Below are 25,393 nucleotides of genomic sequence, written 5' to 3'. Positions count from 1 at the left end.
TGTGTAACATCCTCATCCATTTCCAGTTGGGTTAGGGTGATAGATACTCCAGTGAAATGAATTGTCGTGGGCCGTAGCAAACTAGCCAGGTCGCCAGCAGTAGAAAGTGATTACACAGAGAACCTTAACATGGTGGCCAGAGTCTTGCTACTGGTTTTACACTTAGAGGAAGAAAAAATAATATTAGTCACTCTGAATTTAGTAATCTCAGATCATAAGAAATAAAAAAAATGTTGAATATACATTTAGTTCAAGAATGGATTAGTGTTTAGAGTGTGAAGCTCTGTTACCTTTTTTAAAATTAGTAATACCAGCTTGTCTTCATCCTGGTGTCTGTAACGGGAGCCTAAGTTTCCTTGAGGTGCTCCCACGGTCCAAAGAGGCACTGGTTAGTAGTTTATTTGGTCATTGTAAATTGTCTTGTGATTAGGCTGGGGTTAATTAGGTGGATTGCTGGGCAGAGTGGCTTGTTAGGCTGAAAGGACATGTTCTGCGTTGTATCTCTAAATAAAATAAAAATAATAGATGAACAGTGGAGGATTCTGCACGTGTCAGGATGAAGGGAGGTGGAAGGTTACCTGGTGCAACTCAAACTCTGGGGCAGACCTCTTTGCTGAGCCTTCTGTATTCACACTACTTGGGTAGTTTCTAAGGGCTGAGGATGAGTTCCTTGAGCCAAATTTCTGAGGTGGATAAAGAGTCCTGCACAGGATCCATATGAGATCCATCTTCTTTCAGTGGAGAGTCATGATGCTTTGGATCTTGTCTATGAGCTGATGAGTGTGCAAGTGGAGCTGGTGTGACCTTGATCATTTTGGAGTCACAGTGAGGAAGGCTGAATTGTTTTCCTGCTTGTTCCATAGATCAACACAATCTTTGCTGGAGTGCAGTTATCGATAAAGTTGAATCATTGCAGCAAGGACTGCTGGCGGGTTTTGGGAAGAGTTGTTGTGGTGACAATCCTCGACTGACTGCATTAGCACGAGATTCTGTAGATGTCGGAAATCCAGCAAAAATGCTGGAGCTATTCAGCAGATCAGGCAGCATCTGTGGAGAGGAATGAACAGTTGTGGTTCGAGCCAAGATCTTGGCCTGAAATGTCAACTGTTTATTCCTTTCCTTAGTGCTGCATGGCCTGCTGAGTTCCTCCAGCATTTTGTGTACTCCTCTCGATGGACTGCAAATTGCATTGGGAATTATATTGACATTGGTCGGCCAATTGCAACCCTCAGCAATTTATGCTTCATTTCGCATTTTTAATCTTTTTCTGTTCTTTACAATGACTGTTAAGTTTTCTTTTTTTTGAAGCCATTTGGTGTAAATCGGGGTAAAAACATGATCAAAATAAAGTCTACATGAAGAAAAAGATAATAGTATTTTTAATGTTTTCATAGGTTGGCAAAGGCTGCTGTGCGGCTCTAAAGGCTCTTGGTGCTATAGTGTACGTGACAGAAATTGATCCAATTTGTGCTCTGCAAGCTTGGTAAGTTGAATTTTCATTGTAGCTCCTGGTCACACCTCTAGTATCTTGGCTAGGGGATGTAGGGAGGCAGAGGGGTTGTGGTTACTGCAGTCTTTAAGATAAAAGTGAATGTTATGGTAACATTTATCTGCTGGTACAAGTGTTTTATCTTGTACCATTTATACCACCTTTTGTTTTCCTGTGAAATGTTGTACTTTATGTTTGAACATTTAATTTAGCATTGCTGGTAAGGGTTATCTTGGATTACATATCTGCATTTTAATTTGAAAATCATTGTGGGGCCCAAGTATTTGGAACTTCAGTACTTTAAAAAAAAAAATCTGCATCTACATTAACCATTTAAAAACGGCAAGCATTTTTATTCTAAAACTCGTGGGGAATGTATTTCAAAGTCTTAACTTTGTCATGAAAAAGCTGAATTTATTATGTTACAATTTTCATTTGGATTAATGGGTGTTTTTGAGTGTATTCAGCTAACTATTTAATGTCAGCAGGCAGTGAGACCATTCCACATCAAAGTTGAAGACCATCTTGTCCATGTCCAAAATTGGTGCTTTAGTATTTCTGGAAAGGAATAACTAGTCAATGTTTCGGGTCCTGATAAAGGGTATTGGCCCAAAACGTCAACTCTTTATAACTTCCCATAGATGTTGCCTGACCATCTGAGTTCCTCCAGCATTTTGTGTGTGTGTGTTGCTCTGGATTTCCAGCTTCTACAGACTCTACTCAATTTCCCTCTGGATCAATAAAGTCTGTCTGTCTGTCTGTCTGTCTGTCTGTCTGTCTTGTGCTCTGGTACTGCCAGTAGGATCGACTTAAGATGCTTTATGTTCTGTATAAAATAACATCACACAAGTTTGAACTCTATTAAAGTTCAAAGTAAGTTTATTATCAAAGTGCATGTATATCAGCATATACAACCCTGAGATACAATTTCTTGTGGGCATGCTCAATAAGTCTGTAGAATAACAACCATAACTATCAGTGAAAGACTGTCCAACTTGGCCATTGAACCAGAGTGTGGAAGGCAACAAACTGTACAAATGCAATAAGAAAGAAGTAATAATAATAAATGAACAATAAATATTGAGAACATGAGATGGATTTTTGAAAGCGAGTCCATTGGTTGTAGGAACATTTCAATGATTGGGCAAGTGAAGTTATTCTCTCTGGTTCAACAGCATGATGGTTGAAAGGTAACAACTGTTCTTGAACCTAGTGGTGAGAATCCTGAGGCTCCTGTCCCTTCTTCCTGATGGCAGCAACTTGTGTACTAAGTTATCTACTTAGATGCTAAGTAGAACACATGAATTGCAAGACCCACTAATTTAACACAGAGGATCTTGTGTCTGCTCTCAGAAATGAAAGCAACTCCAAGACAACTTCCATCTCTGAGACAATACTTGTATTTGCACTGCAGCTGAGAAGGTCGAGCATTGATGGTCATTATTTTGAGCTTTTGGATATAGTGTGAGGATGAAAAAATGGGGCTTATGGTGTATATCTAGGGCAGAAGTAAACTGGACCACACTTTCTTTCCCACTGAGGGAAGAAATGCACAGAACTCAAGTTCTCTTGTAGCCAATCAAGTACTTGTGTAAGCACCGCAGTGTAACCTGGGTTTCCTTTTGGATTATTTACCCATGTTACAATTCCTTGTCTCTGTCTTTAGCCTTTGGTCTTCATCTGCAGCTCCCCTGGGTGGGGAGGGAGGTGTGAGGAATTTCCCCATTGATTTTTCCTGTTTATGATTCACCATCACCATTTTTGAGGAGAGGGTTATGCTGAGAAGTGACTGACCTTATAGGCCATGTGTCCTATAATCACTTGGCCTGTGTGCTGGAGGCATTTGTGATTGGTCGAATTGCACCCCCATTAAGAACTGGTGACTGTGGGAGGAAAGGAGGGAAGTGCCTCCCATCAAGAGGAAAGTAAATATAAAGATTAGCTTTATTTATCACGTGTACATTGAAATGTACAGAAAGTGTGTTGTTTGTGCCAGTGACCAATACAGTCTGAGGATTGTGCTGGGAGCAGCCCGTAAGTAGTGCCATGCTTCCAGTGTCAACATAGAATGCCCACAACTTACTAACCTTAACCTATCTGTCTTTGGGATATGAGAGGAAGTGAAAGCAGTCAGAGGAAACCCACACGGTCACGGAGAATGTATAAACTCCTTACCGATAGTAGCAGGAATTGAAACCAGATTCGCGGTGACTGGCGCTGTACAGTGATTGCACTAACCACTATGTTTGCATACCGTCCTAAATCATTGAACTATCACTAAATCATTAAACAAAGCAAGAATGATTATTTGGCAAAATAATCACTAAAAATAATATACTTTGGCAAAATTGCATTGATAATCTCTTGAACTTATATGAAGTAGAATAATTGTAATCAATATAGCTACTCTGGTTTAAGAACGTATAAGCTTGCTCCACAATGATAGAACCATAGAACAGTACAGCACAGAAACAGGCCTTTTGGCCCTTCTTGGCTGTGCCGAACCATTTTTCTGCCTAGTCCCACTGACCTGCACCTGGACCATATACCTCCATACACCTCTCATCCATGCACCTGTCCAAGTTTTTCTTAAATGCTAAAATTGAGCCCGCATTTACCACTTCATCTGGCAGCTCATTCCACACTCCCACCACTCTCTGTGTGAAGAAGCTCCCCCCCCCCCCAATGTTCACTTTAAACTTTCCCCCTTTCAGCCTTAACCCATGTCCTCTGGTTTTTTTTCTCCCCCAGCCTCAGTGGAAAAAGCCTGCTTGCATTCACTCTATCTATACCCATCATAATTTTATATACCTCTACCAAATCTCCCCTCATTCTTCTACACTCCAGGGAATAAAGTCCTATCCTATTCAACCTTTCTCTGTAACTCAGTTTCTCAAGTCCCGGTAACATCCTTGTAAACCTTCTCTGCACTCTTTCAACCTTATTAACATCCTTCCTGTAATTTGGTGACCAAAACTACACACAATACTCCAAATTCGGCCTCACCAATGCCTTATACAACCTCACTATAACATTCCAACTCTTATACTCAATACTTTGATTTATAAAGGGCAATGTACCAAAAGCTCTCTTTACTACCCTATCTACCTGTGACACCACTTCTAGGGAATTTTGTATCTGTATTCCCAGATCCCTCTGTTCTACTGCATTCCTCAGTGCCCTACCATTTACCTTGTAGGTTCTACCTTAGTTTTTTTCTTCCAAAGTGCAAACCTCGCTCTTGTCTGTATTAAACTTCATCTGCCATTTTTCAGCCCATTTTTCCAGCTGGTCCAAATCCCTCTTCAAGCTTTGAAAACCTTCCTCACTGTCCACTACACCTCAGATGTTAAATCATCTGACAGGAGACTGGTAGGATTTTGGAGTCACGGAGAGATGTAGTACAGAAACATGCCTACTGAGTCCATGCTGACCATCAACCATGCACTTATGCTAATCCTATATTAAATCCCATATTTTAAATTCTGCCCACATTCCAACATTATCATCAACTTCTTCCAAATCCCTCCACTCCTCTTCAAACTATGGGCAATTTAACCTATCAGTCTGTGCATCTTTGGAAGCCAGAACACCAGAGGAGTCCACATGATGTCAATGTTTGAAGTCTATATAGACAGCATCCAAGGTCAAAGTTGAATCCAAATATCTGGCTACACTTGCTGCCCTTGTACTCATACTGGGGATAGCTAAGGTTTCTCACTTCGTCGTTAGTATAATGAGTCTTCACAAGGTTTTTTTGGAGCAGATGGGTCCACAAGTATTTATCCTTGTATCAAAAGCAGTCAAACCAAGACACTGAATTCATTTTCATCTTAATAACGTGTTTTCTTGTCTAGTATGGATGGGTTTCGTGTGATGAAACTGACCGAAGTCATACGACAAGGAGATCTGATCATTACCTGCACAGGTACTGGAGAGATACACGTGTCTTTTTCAGCATAGATAATAATTAACAGTTTGGGCTATGCACTGTGATTGTCGATATTCTATTCAAATGGGGAAAGGCATACGATAAGGAATGCTAAAAAATCCCAAAGTTCTGATGAAGGGTCTTGGCCTGAAACGTCGACTGTTTACCCTTTTCCATCGATGCTGCCTGGCCTGCTGAGTTCCTCCAGCATTTTGTGTGTATTACTACATACGAAGTAAAGTTCGTAATATTTGAAGTTGTGGCAGGATGTGTCTAATATTACTTTTATTTACTAAATGCTGAAATTGAGATACTCCTACATTTGATTTTGGGCAAGTTCGAATAAAATTGGGATTTTGGTTCAGGTCCATTGAAACAATTCCAGTGGAGACATCCTTCTGTCAAAAGGCATCAAAATCAACTGAGAAATTTCAAAAAACACAGAATAATGTCATTTTATTTTTTATTTTTCACTTCTTACATAATGTTTTCTGTTATGCTGCTGAAACTGAAACATCTTGGGCACTTTTTGCTCATGTCATGATTAATGGCACTTAGAGGCAAACTGACCCGTCAACCACTTTTATATCATCATAAACTCATTTGATGTGTTTTCTCTTGTACATCCTGTCTTGATTGGACAAGCTTGTACAAATTGCTCTGTATCTTAAATTTTAGTTTGAAATATAATAGCATTTAAATCTGGAGGTACTCAATGGGTCGAGCAGCATCTGTGGATGGGGTGGGGGGGGAGAAAGGGGCAAGGAATTGTTGATGTTTCGGGTCAGAACACTGCAGATGGAATCCTTCCACTAATCCATCAATCACTCTGGACTGCGATACTTAGTCCACCCATTGCCTGTCTCCTGTCTCACCATCCCTCCTCCCCTCTGCTGGTCATCTTCCCTCCTTTCTGTTCTGATGCAAGATTTCGACTGAAAACTTCAACATTTCCTTCCCCTCCTCAGATGCTGCTTGATCTGCTTAGTTCTTACAGCAAATAGTTTGCTGCTGCATATTGCAGCATCTGCAATCTCTTGTCTCTGCATTCAGTTGTATAGTATTTAAAAATGAATCTTTTCCCTTTGTAGGTAACAAGAATGTTGTTACTAGAGAGCTACTTGACCGAATGAAAAATGGGTGCATTGTCTGCAATATGGGTCATTCCAACACAGAAATTGACGTGGTAAGGAAATGCTTATCACAAAACTAAAAGATGAAGTTGAATGTGCAAAAGAAACCTGAACTTTCAAAGCAAGTGTGCAGTACTTAACTCAACACCCTCACTGGATAATTGGCCACTGGTAGCAAATTGCCAGAGCGCTCTGTCCTGGCCAGTCCTTCAAGCTGTTTCTAGGTTTAGCCTATCAAAGATCTCTCCTGTATCACAGATGAAGCCTCCAGAGCATCTGTTGGCATTTCTGTAGCACTATTTTTATGGGATGGGTTTGCTAGCCCCTTCCTCTTGCAGCTTGGCTTTGGACCATCCATGACGGGGTTAAAGTGTGTAGGAAATGGTGAATTAAGTAAATAGTTCCTGTTCAAAAGCAAAGTCCATCTTTTCATTGTTATTCTGTGGCCCCTTCTATGTCGCGGTTCAGTACTTTAATAACTTTTTCAGAAGCCTAAAAACAAGTTGTGAATGTTATTCACAATATGCTATGTTTAAGTTTATAGAGGCTCAAAAGAGTTTACTAAAATGGGAAAATATTGAACAAAATATGAATTAATTTTGTTACTAATTGAACAGCTCCAAATGAAACTCACTAGATTTCCATCATTGCTTGTTTTTGGAGATCTCTTTAAATACTTAAAACGTTTCTCTTCATGACTGTCTTGCCACAGGCTAGCCTGCGTACACCTGAACTAACCTGGGAACGTGTGAGGTCTCAAGTTGATCATGTGATCTGGCCGGATGGGAAACGTGTTGTACTTTTAGCTGAGGTTCGTAAGTTTCATTCTGCTTATAGTCTGAGACTCCGAACAAGAGTAACGTCTCTACAACATTAAAAATCTTGTGAAAGTACTCTGTGGAGGAACCAGATGGTATACTTGTTTACCTTGCTGCCAAAAGTGGTAATTAGTTTTAAGTTGTATCATTTATGATTTCAGTTCCTTTGATTCAGTTTTCTTTTAGCTTATTGCTCTATTCATTTTGTAAAACAAAAAAATACAAATACTGCCTGTCCAAAATGGCACCAAAGTAAAGCCATGAACACCATAATTTAGTTGCCTTTTTAATTACCTCTTTAGACCAGCAGAGTATTCTTGTAGAAGATAACATTGTGCTGAACTTGAATGCTACAGGGTTCTTGGGCAATCCGGGTCAGAATCACATTTATTATCACCAAATTGTATGTCATGAAATTTGTGTTTTTGCAGCTGCAGTAGAGTGCAAAGATGTAAAACTACTATAAAATACAAAATAGTACAAGGAAAAGGGATAGTAGGGTAGAGTTTATGGACGGCCTGTTCAGGTGGAGAGGATCAAACTGCTTCTGAATCACTGAGTATGGATCTTCAGGCTCCTGTGCCACCACACTGATGGTGGCAACAAGACGAGGGCAGGTCCCGGATGTTTGGCGTCCTTGGGGTTGGGGAGCGCTTTCTTGAGGCGCTGTCTCTCGAAGATGTCCTCGTTCATGAGGAGGGTTACGGCTGTGATTGAATTGGCTGAGTCTCCAACCTGCTACAGACTCCTGCGATCCCATGCACTGCCAGTCAGGGTACTCCCCATCAATGGTAGAATGATAAGAATGCGAACTGAAGAAGGAAATTTGATTGTTATTTCTGAGTTTTATTGAGATAGTTAAAGATGGAATTTGTGCTTTTGGTTCAATATTCTTGGATAATGAGAACCTGCATTTGTTATAAGACATAGGAGCAGAATTCGGTTATTTGGCCCATTGAGACTGCTGCACATTTTGATCAAGACTAATTTATTTTCTCTCTCAACCCCATTCTCCCACCTTCTCCCTAAAACCAGATGGCCTCCTCAGCCATCTGTGGCAATGAATTTCACAGATCCATCACCCTCTGGCTAAAGAAATTCTTCCTCATCTCTGTTCTGAAGGGGCGCCCTTCTATTCTGAGTCTGTGCCCTCTGGTCCTAGACTCATCACAATAAGAAACATCCTCCCACATCCATTCTATCTAGGCCTTTCAGTATTTGGTAGGTTTCAATGAGATTTTGGTGGTGTAATTTCTGGACATTAAATTATTGATGAAAGAAACTGGACAGGTTGCACCTCCAACTGTGCAGAAAAATGATTAGCTTATGCAGCAGAAGGTATCAGGTAATGGGGAAGGAATGGAGTGGTGTGATTAGCTGTAGATTGCTGTAGCAGTTCAGGAACTTGCTTAAGCCCATTATCCTTACTGGAACATAGGCCACTGACAGCAGCTGACAGAATCCACTGTTCTGAGCCAGTCTTTCAAGTAGTCTTCTGGCCAAAGATCCTTCCTCTCCCAGGGATGAGTTCTTTGGAGCTTTTCTGGAGCTCTGGGTCTTTATAAGAGATAGGGTTGCTAGCCCGGTACACAACCCTCCTCCTTTCTCAGCCAGGCTTGGAACTGCCCATGGTGGAGTTCAGTGCTAAACCCTAATTTCACTCTGCTTTGAGCTCCTGTTTCTATATTGGCCTCTGTGTTACAAGCTTAACCACCTTAACACTAAAAAAAAATAAATTAACCGGCAATGATGAGCGATTCAAAGTGTCAATTTAATAATTTACCATTATGTTTGGTTCAGGGTCGTCTCCTTAACTTGAGCTGTTCAACTGTGCCTACGTTTGTGCTTTCAATCACAGCGACTACTCAGGTAAGGGAATGGATGGGCCAAGCAAGCAATGCAAGTACTTGTAATAAGCACAGTGGATTCTACAGATGCTGGACATCTAAAGCAACACACACACACACGATGCAGGGGGCACTCAGCGGTCAGGCAGCATCTATGGAAAAGAGTGAGCAGTTGACGTACTGGGCCAAAACCCTTCATCAGGACTGGAAAGGAAGGGGGAAGAAGCTGGAATAAGGCGGCAGTGGGGAGGGAAAGGAGTACAAGCTGGCAGATGATGAGTGAGGCCAGGTGAAGAGGAAAGGAAGCTGGGTGGGGGAGGGGGGGAAATAAATAGGAAGCTCGGAGGTGATGGGTGGAAACAGTAAAGGCTGAAGAAGGAGGTACCGGAAAGGAAATGACAGTGGATCATAGGAGAAAAGGATGGCACCAGAGGGAGGTGATGGGCAGTTGAGAGGAGAGGAGAAGGGAAAAGAAGGTAATCATAATGGGGAATTGAAAAAGAGAAGAGGAAGTTGGAGAAGTGGATGTTCATGCTATCAGTTTAGAGGAAATTCAGATGGAAAATAGACTGTTGCTCCTCCAATCTGAGAGTGACCTCATCATGGCAGTAAAGGAGCCCATGGACCAATGTGTTAGAATGGGAATGGGATGCCAACTTGAAATGGGTCATGGTACTTGTAACATTCTGTGTCAGAGTTGACTATAATGAGATATCTCTTTGGTCGCTTCTCTCCAGCTTTTTCATTTGTCTTGCTTATGATGTTGTGATGAGCTTTAAGACGAGCCAGATTCATTAATCTCATGAACAGCATTTCTGGTTAGAGATGATGAGCAAAGATCCCTATTGTATTATGTAGAAAAAGACGTATACAGAAACTCATTAAACAGCTGCTGAGATGGGACCATTCAAGTGAACATTAGTTAAACAGGCAGGTCTCTGTTCCCTTGACACAAGACCTCCAGTTGCAGCTAGCAAACCAGTGAATTACTTCAAGGGATAAAGCTTACATATGATCAACAAAACTTGTCATATTTAATAAAAAGTGAAATTCCTAGGAAAACAGAGGTTTTTATCTAAACCCTACCTACTACATATTAGTGATTTGAACTGATTTTTGTATAGGCACTGGCTCTGATCGAGCTCTACAACGCCCCGGAGGGCCGCTACAAGCAAGATGTGTATCTTCTGCCCAAGAAGATGGGTAAGTGGCCTTTGCATGAAGAGGAGTGAGAAGTGTGGCATAGTGTAGAACTGTGGTGGGACAAAGAGCATGAAGTCTCCGAAGTTGTTCCTTAGTGACTATTTCAGTTAATATCTCAGAAAAGTTTGCATGTGTGTCAAAAAAAATCAGTTGTCCAATACCCAGCACTTGTGTCTAAATCTTGTGTCTCTACAGATGAGTATGTTGCCAGTTTGCACCTGCCAACTTTTGATGCCCACTTGACAGAATTGACTGATGATCAGGCAAAATATCTTGGCCTGAACAAAAATGGACCTTTCAAACCTAATTATTACAGGTACAGTTTAGTAACCATTATATTAGGTATGTTGCATCTCTGTTTAATTTCTGGTCAAGAATGATGAGAAGTCTTAATTCCAAGATTTCAGTTATTTTAAATTGCAAATGAACAATGAAATTCTGCAAAACTGAAAAACGATGCTAAGAGGGGAATTAATGCTAAAAGGTGTAAGACAAAACAATAACGATAGTGCTTCTGAAAAATCTATCACTCTTATAGATAAGATATTCCTTAGATAGTGATGAATTAATTAATAGGCTACATAATTAAAACAATTACATCACGTGGGTAATACTTGGCCAGTGAAAAATGTGAAAGGTCATAAACCGTTAGTGTAGCTGCTATACTGCTTTCTGCCGGTGAGTGTGAAAAATACATGAGTTTGTTATAAAGTACAAACCTTATAAAAAAGTATTATTTAAAAAAGACAGTGGTTTCTAACAGGTACACTGGTACGTCTACTTGTTATTGCAAATATTTAATCAGCCAATTATGTGGCAGCAACTCAATGCATAAAAGCATGTAGACCTGGTCAAAAGCTTCCACTGTTGTTCAGCCGAAACATCAGAATGGGAAAGAAATATGATGTAAGGGACTTTGACTGTGGAATGATTGTTGGTGCCAGACTGGGTGGTTTGAGTATCTCAGAAACTACTGATCTCCTGCAATTTTCATGCACAACAGTCTTGAGAGTTTACAGAGAATGGTGGGAGAAACCAAAAAGCATTCTGTGGGTGTAAACGCCTTGTTAATGAGAGCGAGGTCAGACGAGATTGGCCAGACAGGTTCAAGCTGATATGAAGGTGACCTTAACTCAAAGAACCAAATGTTGCAACACTGGTGTGCAGAAGAGCATCTCTGAATGCACAACATATTGAACCTTGAAGTGGATGGGCTACAGTAGCAGAAGACCGTGAACATACACTCTGTAGTCGCTTTATTAGGTACAGGACCGAATAAAATGGCTACTGAGTGTATAATGAACTTTGACATCAATGCATTAACAGCTTGATGTTTATTAAGTGAAGGTAGGGAAATATTGATTTCCTCCGGGTGCTCCAGTTTCCCCTCTCAAGTCCAGTTTCCTCCCATGTTCCAAAGACGTACAGATGAATATGTTAATTCACCACATGGGTGTAATTGGGTAGCACAGGCTCATTGGGCCAGAAAGGCCTGTTGTCACTGCGCTGTATCTTGATCAATAAAAATAAAAGTTCTCAGAGTATGATACCATTGAATGTCTGACAGTAATGGCCTTTTATTATTGGCATCATTCAGACATTTCTGGTATGAAATTGGATCATTAAAATGTATCCATTTTATGGCAGTTTAATCACTGCAGTCTAGAAAAATTATGCCATTCTGTCCATAGGAGAAATTCCTGTCTCTGTAGGTAAAGCAGTAATGTCCTATGGATATTTGTTTTATGGATATATAGCTAGCGTATTATGTACAGTAATCAAACTGAGGTAATAGGTTTTATGTGGGCTCATCATCTCATGGAGGATGTATTTCAGTCTTTGAAATTAAAAGTGATACTTTATTAACTTATCTTCAGCAAGTGTCGCTTTTAATGCACCCTTTCATATGACTAACCCATTTCAGGTTTGCATGTTTTTTTTAAATATCACATTACCTCACACTCACTAGTTCTGAACTTCATGTGCTCTTTCCCCATCTTATGAATGATTCTTTGCAATTTACTTCAGTTTTCTGAAGATTAACTGTCTTTCTATAACCTGAGTTTGTTCATTCACAAAATGTGGGTGATACTAGCAAAGCAGCGTGTTGTAACTCTCCCAGTTAGCCATTTTCTTCTCTCTGCCTACATCAGTTTCTCAAATTTCCCTTTAGCCCAATTAAGCCCCTCTCCAAGTTGCAGTATGGACTTTTAACTGAGTACATAAGCACCGGACAGTACAGCACATGAACAAGCTCTTCCGCCCAGAATGTCACTGCTAAACCATAATGCCAAATGAAATGAATCCCAGCTATCTGCACGTTATCCATATTCTTCCAGTATTTCATGCCCTTGTGTCTGTCTTAATGCTTTTAATCTCTGCTTCCATCACCAACCCTGGCAGTGTATTCCAGCACCGGCCACTCTATGTATTTAAAAAAAAACAACCCTTAAACTTCCCTGCTCTCTGCTTAAAGCTGGCTGTGTCCTCCAGCATATGATATTTCTATCTGAGGAAAGACATTCTGGCTCTCTTACCATATCTACTTCTCATAATTGTATAACTTCTATCTGGTCTGGTCACCCTCAGTCTCAGACATTCCAGAAAAATGGTCCCTATGATGTACATCTCAAATAGCCTCTGAAAGTGAAGTCAGGCTGCTAGCCTACACATGTGGCTTGGCTAGTAAACCCAATGGATCCAATTCTACTTATAGCCAAGTCTAATCCATCAATACTCACAAGGTTTCTGCCAATTACTGTGCATGATCCCCTTACAGTTGACCTCCTTAAGTGCAGCACCCACTTACCTGGATTAAACTCCACCTGACATTCCTCTTGTAGCAGGTAATATGGACAAAATTATAAAAATTAATTGAGGCCCTTTATTAATCGAGGTTGACGATGGATGTAGCGTCTTAGCTGTCTACGTGATACACAGGCCAGGGCATGACAATATGGGGAGCAAGCTGTTGCCCATGTAACAGGCTCCCCCCTCCACACTGCTGATGAATCCGAAGGAACTACAGACACCAATGCAGTTTGGCACCAGCGGTGTTGCACAAGTTGCTGGTTATTGTTGAGCTCAGTGTAAGACTGCCTTAGGGACTACTGCTCTGGATTTTTCCTCGGGGTTTACTCCCAAAGCCTTCGCCACAGGGCAGCTGAGATTTGAGATCAGTGTTTTCCTTCTAGATGAGGTGCCAACCACAGGTGACGAGCCCCGTTTGCGCAAAGCGACCAGTTTTAAGGTGCCAGTGACCTGCCTTTGCCCCTTCTCCTCTCTGTAGAATTGGTTCCGTTGGGCTTAATAGCCAAGCACATGTGTAGGCTAGGAGTTTGACTTGGTTTTCAGAGGCTATCTGAAATGTACATCCTAAGGACCATTTAATAGTTAGTGGGAGCTTATCTCCACTATCTTCCCTGGCTATGACAACCTTACGGAGCCAGAAAAATTAATACTGACATATTAATTGATGAAGTTTTAGAAGATGCTAGGGAAATAAATAGAACGTCTTTAACTATATTTTCTACATGTAATAAAGCATTATTTAAAGATTAGCGATTAGCATTATTTGTCACATGTAGATTAAAACATTGTGAAATGTTTCATCTGCGTCAAATCAACTCAGCGAGGATTGTGCTGGGCAGTCCATAAATGTTGCCATGTCCATGTCACCATAGCATGCCCACAATTCACTGACCCTAAGCGTATGTCTTTGGAACGTGGGGGGAAAGCAGAGCATCAAGAGGAAATGCTGCAATAGCATTACGCTAAGCACTACGCTACCAAGCCCTTAGCCCTGATCTGATTTGTCATTGTCCCACCAGATTAGTTGGTTAAGTGTTAGATTAAGTGGTTGTGGTTGCATTGTGGTTGAATTGTTTCTGACATCGGTTCAGTCTTGACCTCAGATATTATCTTTATTATTCTGCATGAGGTAGTCTAACCACATGGCAGGAAATGGGGTTTGTGGGCTCTGTGGTTAGGTTGCACGCTGCCTTTACTGACTCAGCCATCAGGGGGAGCTCTTTGCACACATTTAACACGATGTGTAAACACTAGAGATTCTGCAGTTGCTGGAAATACTGAGCAACACACAAAATACTGGAGGAATTCAAGTCAGGCAGAATCTATGGATGGAAGTAAGCAGTTTGTTTTGCATTGAGGTCTCTGCCTCAAGCGTTGACTGTTTATTCCCTTAGATACTACTGGACTTGCTGAATTCCTCCAGCATTTTTTGTGTGTTGCATAACATTATACATACAACACTCCACACAAGGTGTAATTTGCCATTTTGTGGTTTGTGGCTGGTGTAGTCATTCTGAAATCCAGCTTCTTCGTCAGGTTTGCATGGATGTTAACATCTATCACAGATCAGTGTTGAAACTGGTGTCCAGTAATCAACATATTTATTATCATAGACGTATGTCGTAAAATTTGCTTTGCAGCAGCAGTACGGTGCAATACAAAAGACTATAATAAGTTAAAAGAAGAGATATAAAAAAAGTTAGTGCAAACACATTTTTTAACTGAAAAGCCTGAGGATATAGATATTAAGAAAGACGATGTGCTGGAGCTTTTGGAAAGCATCAAGTAGGATAAGTCACTGGGACCGGACAGGATGTACCCCAGGCTACTGTGGGAAGCGAGGGAAGAGATTGCTGAGCCTTTTGCAATGATCTTTGCATCATCAATGAGGATGTGAGAGTTTCTGGAGGATTGGAGGGTTGTGGATGTTGTTCCCTTATTCAAGAAAGGGAGTAGAGATATCCCAGGAAATTATAGGCCTGTGAGTCTTACTTCAGTGGTTGGTAAGTTGATGGAGAAGATCCTGAGAGGCAGGATTTATGAACATTTGGAGAGGCATAATATGATTAGGAATAGTCAGCATGGCTTTGTCAAAGGCAAGTTGTGCCTTATAAGCCTGATTGAATTTCTTGAAGATGTGACTAAGCACATTAATGAAGGTAGAGCTATAGATGCAGTGTATATGAATTTTAGAAAGGCATTTGATAAGGTACCCCATGCAAGGCTTATTGAGAAAGTAAGGAGGCGTGGGATCCAAGGGGACCTTGCTTTGTGGATCCAGTACTGACTTGCCCACAGAAGGCAAAGAGTGGTTGTAGACGGGTCATATTCTGCATGGAGGCCGGTGACCAGCGGTGTGCCTCAGGGATCTGTTCTGGGACCCCTACTCTTTGTGATTTTTATAAATGACCTGGATGAAGAAGTGGAGGGATGGGTGAGTAAATTTGCTGTTGACACAAAGGTCGGGGGTGTTGTGGATAGTGTGGAGGGCTGTCAGAGGTTATAGCGGGACATTGATAGGATGCAAAACTGGCTGAGAAGTGGCAGATTGAGTTCAACCCCGATAAGTGTGAGGTGGTTCATTTTGGTAGGTCAAATATGATGGCAGAATATAGTATTAATGGTAAAACTCTTGGCAATGTGGAGGATCAGAGGGATTTTGGGGTCCGAGTCCACAGGACACTCAAAGCTGCTACGCAGATTGACTCTGTGGTTAAGAAGGTATTCGTGGGATTGAGTTTAAGAACCGAGAGGTAATGTTGCAGCTATATAGGACCCTGGTCAGACAGCACTATTAGTACTATGCTCAGTTCTAGTCGCCTCACTACAGGAAGGATGTGGAAACCATAGAAAGGGTGCAGAGGAGATTTACAAGGATGTTGCCTGGATTGGGGAGCATGCCTTATGAGAATAGGTTGAGTGAACTCAGCCTTTTCTCCTTTGAGCGTTGGAGGATGAGAGGTGACTTGATAGAGGTGTACAAGATAATGTGAAGCATTGATTGTGTGGATAGTCAGAGGCTTTTCCCCAGGGCTGAATTGGCTAGCACGAGAGGGCATAGTTTTAAGGTGCTTGGAAGTAGGTACAGAGGAGATGTCAGGGGTAAGTTTTTTTACACAGAGAGTGGTGAGTGCATGGAATGGGCTGCTGGCGGTGGTGGTGGAGGCGGAAACGATAGAGTCTTTTAAGAGACTCCTGGATGGCTACATGGAACTTAGAAAAATAGAGGGCTATTGGTAAAGCTTAGGTAGTTCTAAGGTAGGGACATGTTCGGCATAGCTTTGTGGGCTGAAGGGCCTCTATTGTGCTGTAGGTTTTCTATGTTTCTAAAAAGAGAGCAGAGAGCAAAATGTCCATGGACTATTGAGATCTCTGATGGTAGAGGGGAAGAAGCCGTTCCTGAAACATTGAGTGTGTGCCTTTAGACTCCTGTACTTCCTCCTTGATGTTATTAATGAGAAGAGGGCATGTCCTGGGTGGTGGAGATCCATATTGATGGATGCCACCTTATTGAGTTAAGGAAACCCCCAAGGTGTTGATATTACAAAAATATGAAGTAACATGTTAGTTGCCTTTTGAGCATTACATCTGTCTATATTTACATTGCCTGCCACAGAGCCATGGTTAATGGTTCTTTATGAAATATTGGTAGTGTACAGGTTGGCATATTGGAACACTTACCTGTGAAGGGTGTGAACCATACTTGTCTTGGACTGAAACAATGCAAATCATTGGAACTTAAGAGAATCTTCTAATGCATAACATTTATTTTCTTCTCCCTTCAGGTATTAGATGGACCAGTATACAAATGATTGAAATCAGGATCAAGTTGTCCAAAGCCTCAGTAGAAGAATGCAGAGTAGGAGCCAGCCCAGATGTTTAAATGCTCCCTAAATGTATTTGAAGAGCATTTCTACACATCTGGGCATCATTTCTTTAACAGCCTGGTCTTTTGCTTGTATTTCCTTTTTATTCTAATTTTAAATGTGTTTTGATTTCTAATTTACTGCCGAGAGATATAACTGTCTTACCACATTGTGACAGACTGTCTCCATGAAATCACTTGAACTTGTATATGATTGTACTGTAATAATTTAAAAAATATCTTTGTTTGCTCTGTATCTTATTCGTTTTAATCCACAACTTGAGCTTAAAGCTCAGTTTGATCTTTTCCAGAGGATGTTCTTGTTTTTACTATGTTTTTAAAAATCTGTTCATGGTGGCCATTGAATCCTATTGATGATTGCCAGCATAGTTGAACCACACTCATGTGTTCTCCAGAACCAGCGCTGACTGTAATAAATGATGAGCATCAAGTTTTAAACCTGATTCAGTCCTAAAGCAGCTGTAAATATCACTGTGTTACCAAAACAAAATGTTTTGTGTGAAAGTTTCAGTTTGCTTCCCTTTCTCCATGTAGTGCTACCCTTGTCTGCTTTAATATATTGGCACCATTAAATACTACACCAGATCGTGAATCATTACCAATCAGGTGAGGAAAATTAAAGCTTGCATCTGTTGACTCAATTGGGAAAATAATTTCGAAGCATCACTATTCTAATCCTGGTCAGTTATATTTTGACAAAATCAAACTAGAATAAGATTTGTGCCATATGGAGTTTGTGGCCTCTGGATGAGTCCTGATGACTTACTGTTCCACAAACACTCACAACATTTCAGTGATTATGTACCGCTTGTGATGGAGTTTATATATATATATTAAAAAAATCTTGGTGCATTTGCAGGACCATTAGCCAAGCACTAGATTCTTGTGGTAACCTCTTAATACTTTGGGTTTTATGTCTTTGAGCCTGAGGTTGTATATCCAACAGTGGGACCAGAAAGTACTTTCACTTTTCACTCCAGTTACATAAAAATATCTATATTTTAAAAGAATAATGAAGAATTTAAAGATCATTATATAAACATGAAAATGTTTTAAATCAAAAATGCCTCTGTTGTCTTATGTGGCTTTGCCTGGATGAGAGCGATCATGGTCTATAATGATGCATGAAAAAGAAGCCTTCACACCCGTAACTCTTTTTGTTCATTTAGTTAAGTTTAATTATAGAATATGGAGGGAGGATTGTCTCAGAAATGTAAGGATTGTGCGGTTAGTTTTGGTACATCACTAAGCATAACATTTATTATAGTGTAAATAACCATATAATAATTACAGCACAGAAACAAGCCATCTTGGCCCTTCTAGTCCGTGCCAAATGCTTACTCTCACCTACTCCCACCAACCTGCACTCAGCCCATAACTCTCCATTCCTTTCCTGTCCATATACTTATCCAATTTTACTTTAAATGACCAATACCAAACCTGCCCCTACCACTTCTACTGGAAGCTCGTTCCACACAGCTACCACTCTCTGAGTAAAGAAGTTCCCCCTCATGTTACCGCTAAACTTTTGCCCCCTAACTCTTAACTCATGTCCTCTTGTTTGAATCTCTCCTACTCTCAATGGAAAAAGCCTATCCACATCAACTCTAACTATCCCCCTCGTAATTTTAAATACCTCTATCAAGTCCCCCCTCAACCTTCTATGCTCCAAAGAATAAAGACCTAACTTGTTCAACCTTTCTCTGTAACTTAGGTGCTGAAACACAGGTAACATTCTAGTAAATCTTCTCTGTACTCTCTCTACTTTGTTGACATCATTCCTATAATTCGGTGACCAGAGCTGTACACAATACTCTAAATTTGGCCTTACCAATGCCTTGTACAATTTTAACGTTACATTCCAACTCCTATACTCAATGCTCTGATTTATAAAGGCCAGCATACCAAAAGCTTTCTTCACCACCCTATCCACATGAGATTCCACCTTCAGGGAACTATGCACCATTATTCCTGGATCACTCTGTTCTACTGTATTCTTCAATACCCTACCATTTACCATGTATGTCCTATTTTGATTGGTCCTACCAAAATGTAGTACCTCACACTTATCAGCATTAAACTCCATCTGCCATCTTTCAGCCCACTCTTCTAACTGGCCTAAATCTCTCTGCAACCTTTGAAAACCTACTTCATTATCCACAACGCCACCTATCTTAGTATCATCTGCATACTTATCCAATTTACCACCCCATCATCCAGATCATTAATGTATATGACAAACAACATTGGACCCAGTACAGATCCCTGAGGCACACCATTAGTCACCGGCCTCCAATCTGACAAACAGTTATCCACCACTACTCTTCTGGCATCTCCCATCCAGCCACTGTTGAATCCATTTTACTACTTCAATATTAATACCCAACAATTGAACCTTCCTAACTAACCTTCCGTGTGAAACCTTGTCAAAAGCCTTACTGAGGTCCATATAGACAACATCCACTACTTTACCTTTGTTAACTTTCCTAGTAACCTCTTCAAAAAATTCAATAAGATTTGTCAAACATGACCTTCCACGCACAAATCCATTTTGACTGTTCCTAATCAGACCCTGTCTATCCAGATAATTATATATGCCATCTCTAAGAATATTTTCTGTTAATTTACCCACCATTGACATCAAACTTACAGGCCTATAATTGCTAAGTTTACTCTTAGAACCCTTTTTAAACAATGGAACAACATGAGCAATACGCCAATCCTCCGGCACCATCCCCATTTCTAATGACATTTGAAATATTTCTGTCAGAGCCCCTGCTATTTCTACACTAACTTACCTCAAAGTCCTAGGGAATATCCTGTCAGGACCTGGAGATTTATCCACTTTTATATTCCTTAAAAGCACCAGTACTTCCTCCTCTTTAATCATCATACTTTCCATAACTTTCCTACTTGTTTCCTTACACAATTCAATAACCTTCTCCTTAGTGAATACTGAAGAAAAGAAATTGTTCAAAATCTCATCCATCTCTTTTGGGTCCACACATAGCTGTCCACTTTGATTCTCTAAGGGACCAATTTTATCCCTCACTATCCTTTTGCTATTAATATAACTGTAGAAACCCTTTGGATTTATTTTCACCTTACTTGCCAAAGCAACCTTGTATCTTTTAGCTTTTCTAATTTCTTTCTTAAGATTCTTTTTACATTCTTTATATTCCTTGAGCACCTTATTTACTCCATGCTGCCTATATTTATTGTAGATATCGCTCTTTTTCTGAACCAAGTTTCCAATATCCCATGGCTTTCTCAAACTTTTAACCTTTCCTTTCAACCTAACAGGAACATAAACATTCTGTACCCTCAAAATTTCACCTTTAAATGACCTCCATATCTCTATTACATCCTTCCCATAAAACAAATTGTCCCAATACACTCCTCCTAAATCCTTTCGCATCTCAAAGTTAGCCTTTCTCGAATCAAAAATCTCAACCCGGGGTCCAGTCCTACCCTTCTCCATAAATGTCAGAATGATCTATAGGTCAGCTATTTGTGAAGAGAGGAAGTGTTAATCTTTAAGTCTGATGTTTCATTACAGCTAGGAAAAGTTGCAGAGAAAGAGGGGAGGTCAATATGGAAGGTTTGTGATGAGATGAAGATCAGATTGAATGATGCAATGGTGGTGATGCTCACTGAAAGATGAAGGGAAGGGCTGATGAACAGGAAGTACAGGGCAGGTAGGAATTGTTTGTTTGTTATGTGCTGTGGGCGATCACTGTCTTTCCACCATCGTGATTGTTCTTTGGCAAATGTTTCTACGGAAGTGTTTTGCCATTGCCTTCTGGGCAGTGACTTTACAAGACTGATGACTCCAGCTATTACTAATACTCTTCAGAGATTGTCTGCCTGGCGTCAGTGGTTGCATAATCAGGACTTGTGATGTACACCAGCTGCTCTTATGACCATCTGCCACCTGCTCCCATGGCTTCAAGTGACCCTGATCAGGGTGGAGGGGGGTTGTTGGTTGGCTAAGCAGGTGCTACAGCTTGCCCAAGGGTGACCTGCAAGCTAGCAGAGGGAAGGAGCACTTTACGCCTCCTTTGGTAGGAACGTATCTACCTCGCCATCCTGCTGGTAGGAATAGATTATAAAAGTTTTAAAAGAAAATTAAAAGTAAAGAAGCTGAATGCTGCAAGCGTGAGAGATAAAATTGGAAAGGTTGATTAAATGAAACTGTTGAATTCAATGTTAATTCCCAATATACTTCACTGAACATTTAGCTGTGCTTCTTAGGAATGGTGTATGAGGCAATGGGAGAGTGGGATGGAGAATTAGTAACATTCATGAGGAAACATGGCGTGAGGTGTTCTGAAATCCCAGGCTTTCTCAGCTCTGTGTTGGGTGACTTGGCCTAGCTGAGTTTTGTGACAGTGATGTACAGTGCTGATTTCATTCATATAAAGAGACTTTTTCTGTGATTTTTCTCCTGTATTGTGTGTGCACGCAGTTAAGATGAAGCAGCCACAGCAGCAAATGGGTTATTCGTGCAGTTCTTGAGCTGCATGCTGACTTATTGAGGAATCTTGAGTATATAAATGGTCACTCTTCAACGGTAGGATGTCACCCCCATTCTGCCCTTTGGGTAGGGGAGGGAAGTTCCAAACTCTGCCTAAGACCATAGGACATAGGAGAAGAAATAGTCCATTTAGCCCATCGACTCTCTTCCACCATTCTATCATGACTGATTTTTAAAAAAAATTCCCTCAATCCCAATCTGCTGCCTTCTCCCCATAAACTTTGACACTCTTACTGATCAAGAATCTATCAACCTCCGCTTTAAATATACCCTATCACTTAGACTCTACTGCTGTCTGTGAATTCCAAAGATTCACCACCCTCTGGCGAAAGAAATTCCTCGTCACCTTTGTTCTAAAGGGATGTCCTTGTATTCTGAGGCTGTACCTACCATCCTCTGTCGACCCCTCTGACATAATACTCTTTGTTTTGGACTTGAGCCTGCCGCAACCATATATTGTTTCCTGCTTCATACAAATAATTACCCACGTGACAATCTACCAGCTAGCAATCAAACTCAGATCCATTATATATTGATGTATAATGTTTGATTACTGCTAATGCAATCAAAGTCGTGTGGTTAAATAATGATATATAATAATTAACGTTAATACATAGGCAAAGATAAGATTTAGTTGTAAGTTAATGTTTTCAAGCTTTCACGAAGGCCAGAAGTTCACTTAAGTGACTGTTTTACATTTATGTGATTTATTTACATTTACAATTGGTGATAATCAGCATGATTTGCTTCTGTTTATGTTATTTGATAATGTAAGGTCTGTATATTAACTCTTGAATGTGGCAATTTGTGTGTTAGTCACAATATTAAAGAGGCCTCAAGCTGTGGATTTTGTAAGCACACCAAAAACAAAGCAAAACTGTCTTCCTGTTGACCATAATTGCAGGCTACCCATCTCAAAAGCTGTATATTCTTTGCTTCTGATATCTTTGTTCTTAGGGTAATCCTTTAAGTATGACTAGAAATGATCAAATAGATATACTAATCTGAGTAAAATGTTTAAAATTGTAACAGCCATGGAGTACAGAACAGAAACAACCCCATTAACCCAACTTGTCCATGCCTCCCCAGGTGTCCATTTGAGCTTGTCACATTTGCCTGTGTTTGGCTCATACCTCTCAGCCCTTTTATATTCATGTACCTGAATAAATGTCTTTTAAACCTGCCTCTACAGCTTCTGACAGCTTGTTCCACATGGCCACCATCCACTGGGTAAGACCATAAAATACAGGAGCAGAAGTAGGCCATTCAGCCCATCGAGTCTGCTCCACCATTCAATCATGGGCTGATCCAATTCTTCCAGTCACCCCCACTTCCCTGCCTTCACCCATACCCTTTGATGCCCTGGCTAATCAAGAACCTATCTATCTCTGCCGTAAATGCACTCTAAATGACTTGGCACAGTCACAGGTGGCAACAAATTCCAGACTTACCACCCTCTGATTAAAGGTCACTGCTCTTAAATCTTTCTCCTTTCCTCTTAAATCCATGCAGTCTAGTTTCAGACTCTCGTACCCTGACAAAAAGACCATTACTGTCTACTTTCTCTACACCCCTCATGATTTTGTATAGCTTAATAAAAGGCATAATTTATAACCTATGCAGGAAGTTGAGTTGAATGTCTGTCTTAGATACATGTAATTATTTTTAAGGCTCATTGTATTATTCCTTCCTGGGTTATGTTATTCACCTATTAGACAGATAAATGCAAAGTAAACTTTCAAAGTGATCAAAAGTACATTAGTCCTGATGAACATTATAACCTTTTATAACTTTATTGCATTTTTAACTTCGGCTTTCCATTAAAAAAGGCAACATTAAAGAAAGCGCCAAAGTCTGAAGAAATCAATTATCTAATTTCCAAATTAGCTGAAGTTAATTAAAGCCCAAGGGTTAATTTACCAAGTGGCCACTTAACTTTTAAAATTTTTTTTACATACCACTTAAAAAAATCAGACCAAATTCAGCTAACACGGCTATTGTGGTTAACAACCACTACTTACATTAATCTCTCTTTGAAGACAGTTTCTGGTTAAGCTATTGATATTGGTTTTACACATGGTAGAACAACTGCAGAGAAAAGAAACTACTGATTTAACCACTGCGGTTGTGGCAAACCACAATGTGCGAATAAACCTCCAGCGACACTTTCTACACTTGCAGTAGTCAGCTTTTGTGGTCGGCTGGAACGTGAAACACACGTTTTTATATAAATATGTGTCTCTCTCAAATTTCAGCTGTCATATAAAGTCAAATTTAATATCACAGTACTGTATGTCTGTTACCATAAACTACCTTGAGATTCATTTTGTTGCAAGCATTTACAGGAAAATAAAGAAATACAATTGAATTTAAAAATGCTATCCATAAACATTGACAAAGAATCAAAGTGCAAAAGAAGACAAATTGTGCAAATAAAAAAATAAGTACAGAGAGCATGAATTGTAGAGTTGAGTTGATAGGTTGTGGGCTCAGTTCAGAGTTGCGAATGACGTTATCCATGCTGGTTCAGGAGCCTGATGGCTGAACGATAATCACTGTTCTCGAACATGATGCAGGACTGCATGGAAATAAGCCCTTTGGCCCATCTAGTCAATGCTGACCAAGTAGCATACCTCAGCTGGTACCAGCTGCTCAAATTCCGGCAGCCCAATCAGCAGTGGGAGCAGGCCACAGCGACGAAGATTCTTGCAGGTCGGCGACACTTGTTTAAAAGTACGGAAAGGACAAATGGGCGGCCGTCGTTGGGAGCAGGCTGGTGGTGACAGTAGGAGTGTCAGGCTTTGACTCAAAGGAGGCTTCCGCTCAAAAGAGGCATTGGCTGTGGGTAAGCTTCTGTTAAGTTCTCTTTTTTTCTCTCTCTCTCATTATACCTAATGTAGTAAATGGCTGTTGTGTTTTTCATGCTGGATGTTGGACTCCCAGGGAACTACATCTGTGTGGTGCATCCAGCTACAGCTCCTTGAAGACCGTGTTGGAGATCTGGAACAATGGTTGGATGACCTTCGGCTTGTACAGAAGAGTGAGGAGATCATTGATCAGAGTTACAGGGAAAAATTGCAGGAGGTGAGTAGCTGGGTGACTGTCAGGAGAAATGGAAATGTGAATAGGCAATTAGCACAGAGCACCCCTGTGGCCATTCCCCTCAATAATAAGTATTGGATACTGTTGTGGCAGATGACATGGAGACCAGGTTACTGGCACTGAGAATAGGTCTGTGGTTCAGAAGGGAAAGAGAGAGAGAAGAGGAGAACAGTAGTGATAGTGGACTCAATAGTCAGGGGAACAGACAGAAAATTCTGTGGATGTGAATGGTACACCTGAATGGTATGTTGCCTCCCAGGTGCCAGGATCAAGTTTGTCTTGGACTGCGTCCACATTTTGGAGAGGTTGGGAGAGCAGACAGATGTCTTAATACATATTGGTACCAATGACATATGAAGGAAAAGCAAAGCGGTCCTGAAAATAAGATTTTAGAGAGCTAGGTAGAAAGCTGAAAAGTAGGACCTCTGGGGTAGTCAGTTCTGGATTGCTGCCTGTGCTACACACCAGTGAGAGTAGAAACAGGATGATTTGGCAGAATAATGAGTGGCTGAGAAGCTGGTGCAATGAGCAGGGCTTCAGGTTCTTATTGGGATCTCTTCTGGGTGAGGTATAACTTGTTCAAAAGTGACGGGTTGCACCTAAACGTGAGAGAGACCAATATTCTTGTGGGCAGGT

The 25,393-nt window shown here is 40.7% G+C and overlaps 1 protein-coding gene across 3 annotated transcripts in view; it reads left to right on the top strand.

Moving 5' to 3' along the window:
• Positions 1-18,182, top strand: part of LOC140717299 (S-adenosylhomocysteine hydrolase-like protein 1) — a 90,998-nt gene extending 72,816 nt beyond the window's left edge. For all 3 annotated transcript variants that reach the window (XM_073030745.1, XM_073030747.1, XM_073030746.1), the window contains exons 10-17: positions 1,395-1,483; positions 5,347-5,417; positions 6,512-6,606; positions 7,266-7,364; positions 9,172-9,240; positions 10,343-10,421; positions 10,617-10,737; positions 17,018-18,182. In XM_073030745.1, the coding sequence (XP_072886846.1) occupies positions 1,395-1,483; positions 5,347-5,417; positions 6,512-6,606; positions 7,266-7,364; positions 9,172-9,240; positions 10,343-10,421; positions 10,617-10,737; positions 17,018-17,024 (630 nt within the window). In that variant the 3' untranslated portion in view covers positions 17,025-18,182. The remainder of the gene's footprint in view (positions 1-1,394; positions 1,484-5,346; positions 5,418-6,511; positions 6,607-7,265; positions 7,365-9,171; positions 9,241-10,342; positions 10,422-10,616; positions 10,738-17,017) is intronic.
• The last annotated feature ends 7,211 nt before the right edge of the window (positions 18,183-25,393 follow it).

The sequence above is a fragment of the Hemitrygon akajei genome, chromosome 27, assembly GCF_048418815.1.
Source record: "Hemitrygon akajei chromosome 27, sHemAka1.3, whole genome shotgun sequence".
NCBI classification, from domain to species: Eukaryota; Metazoa; Chordata; class Chondrichthyes; order Myliobatiformes; family Dasyatidae; genus Hemitrygon; species Hemitrygon akajei.
Note: the sequence above shows the minus strand (reverse complement) of the source record. Positions and strands in the feature narration are given on the sequence as shown.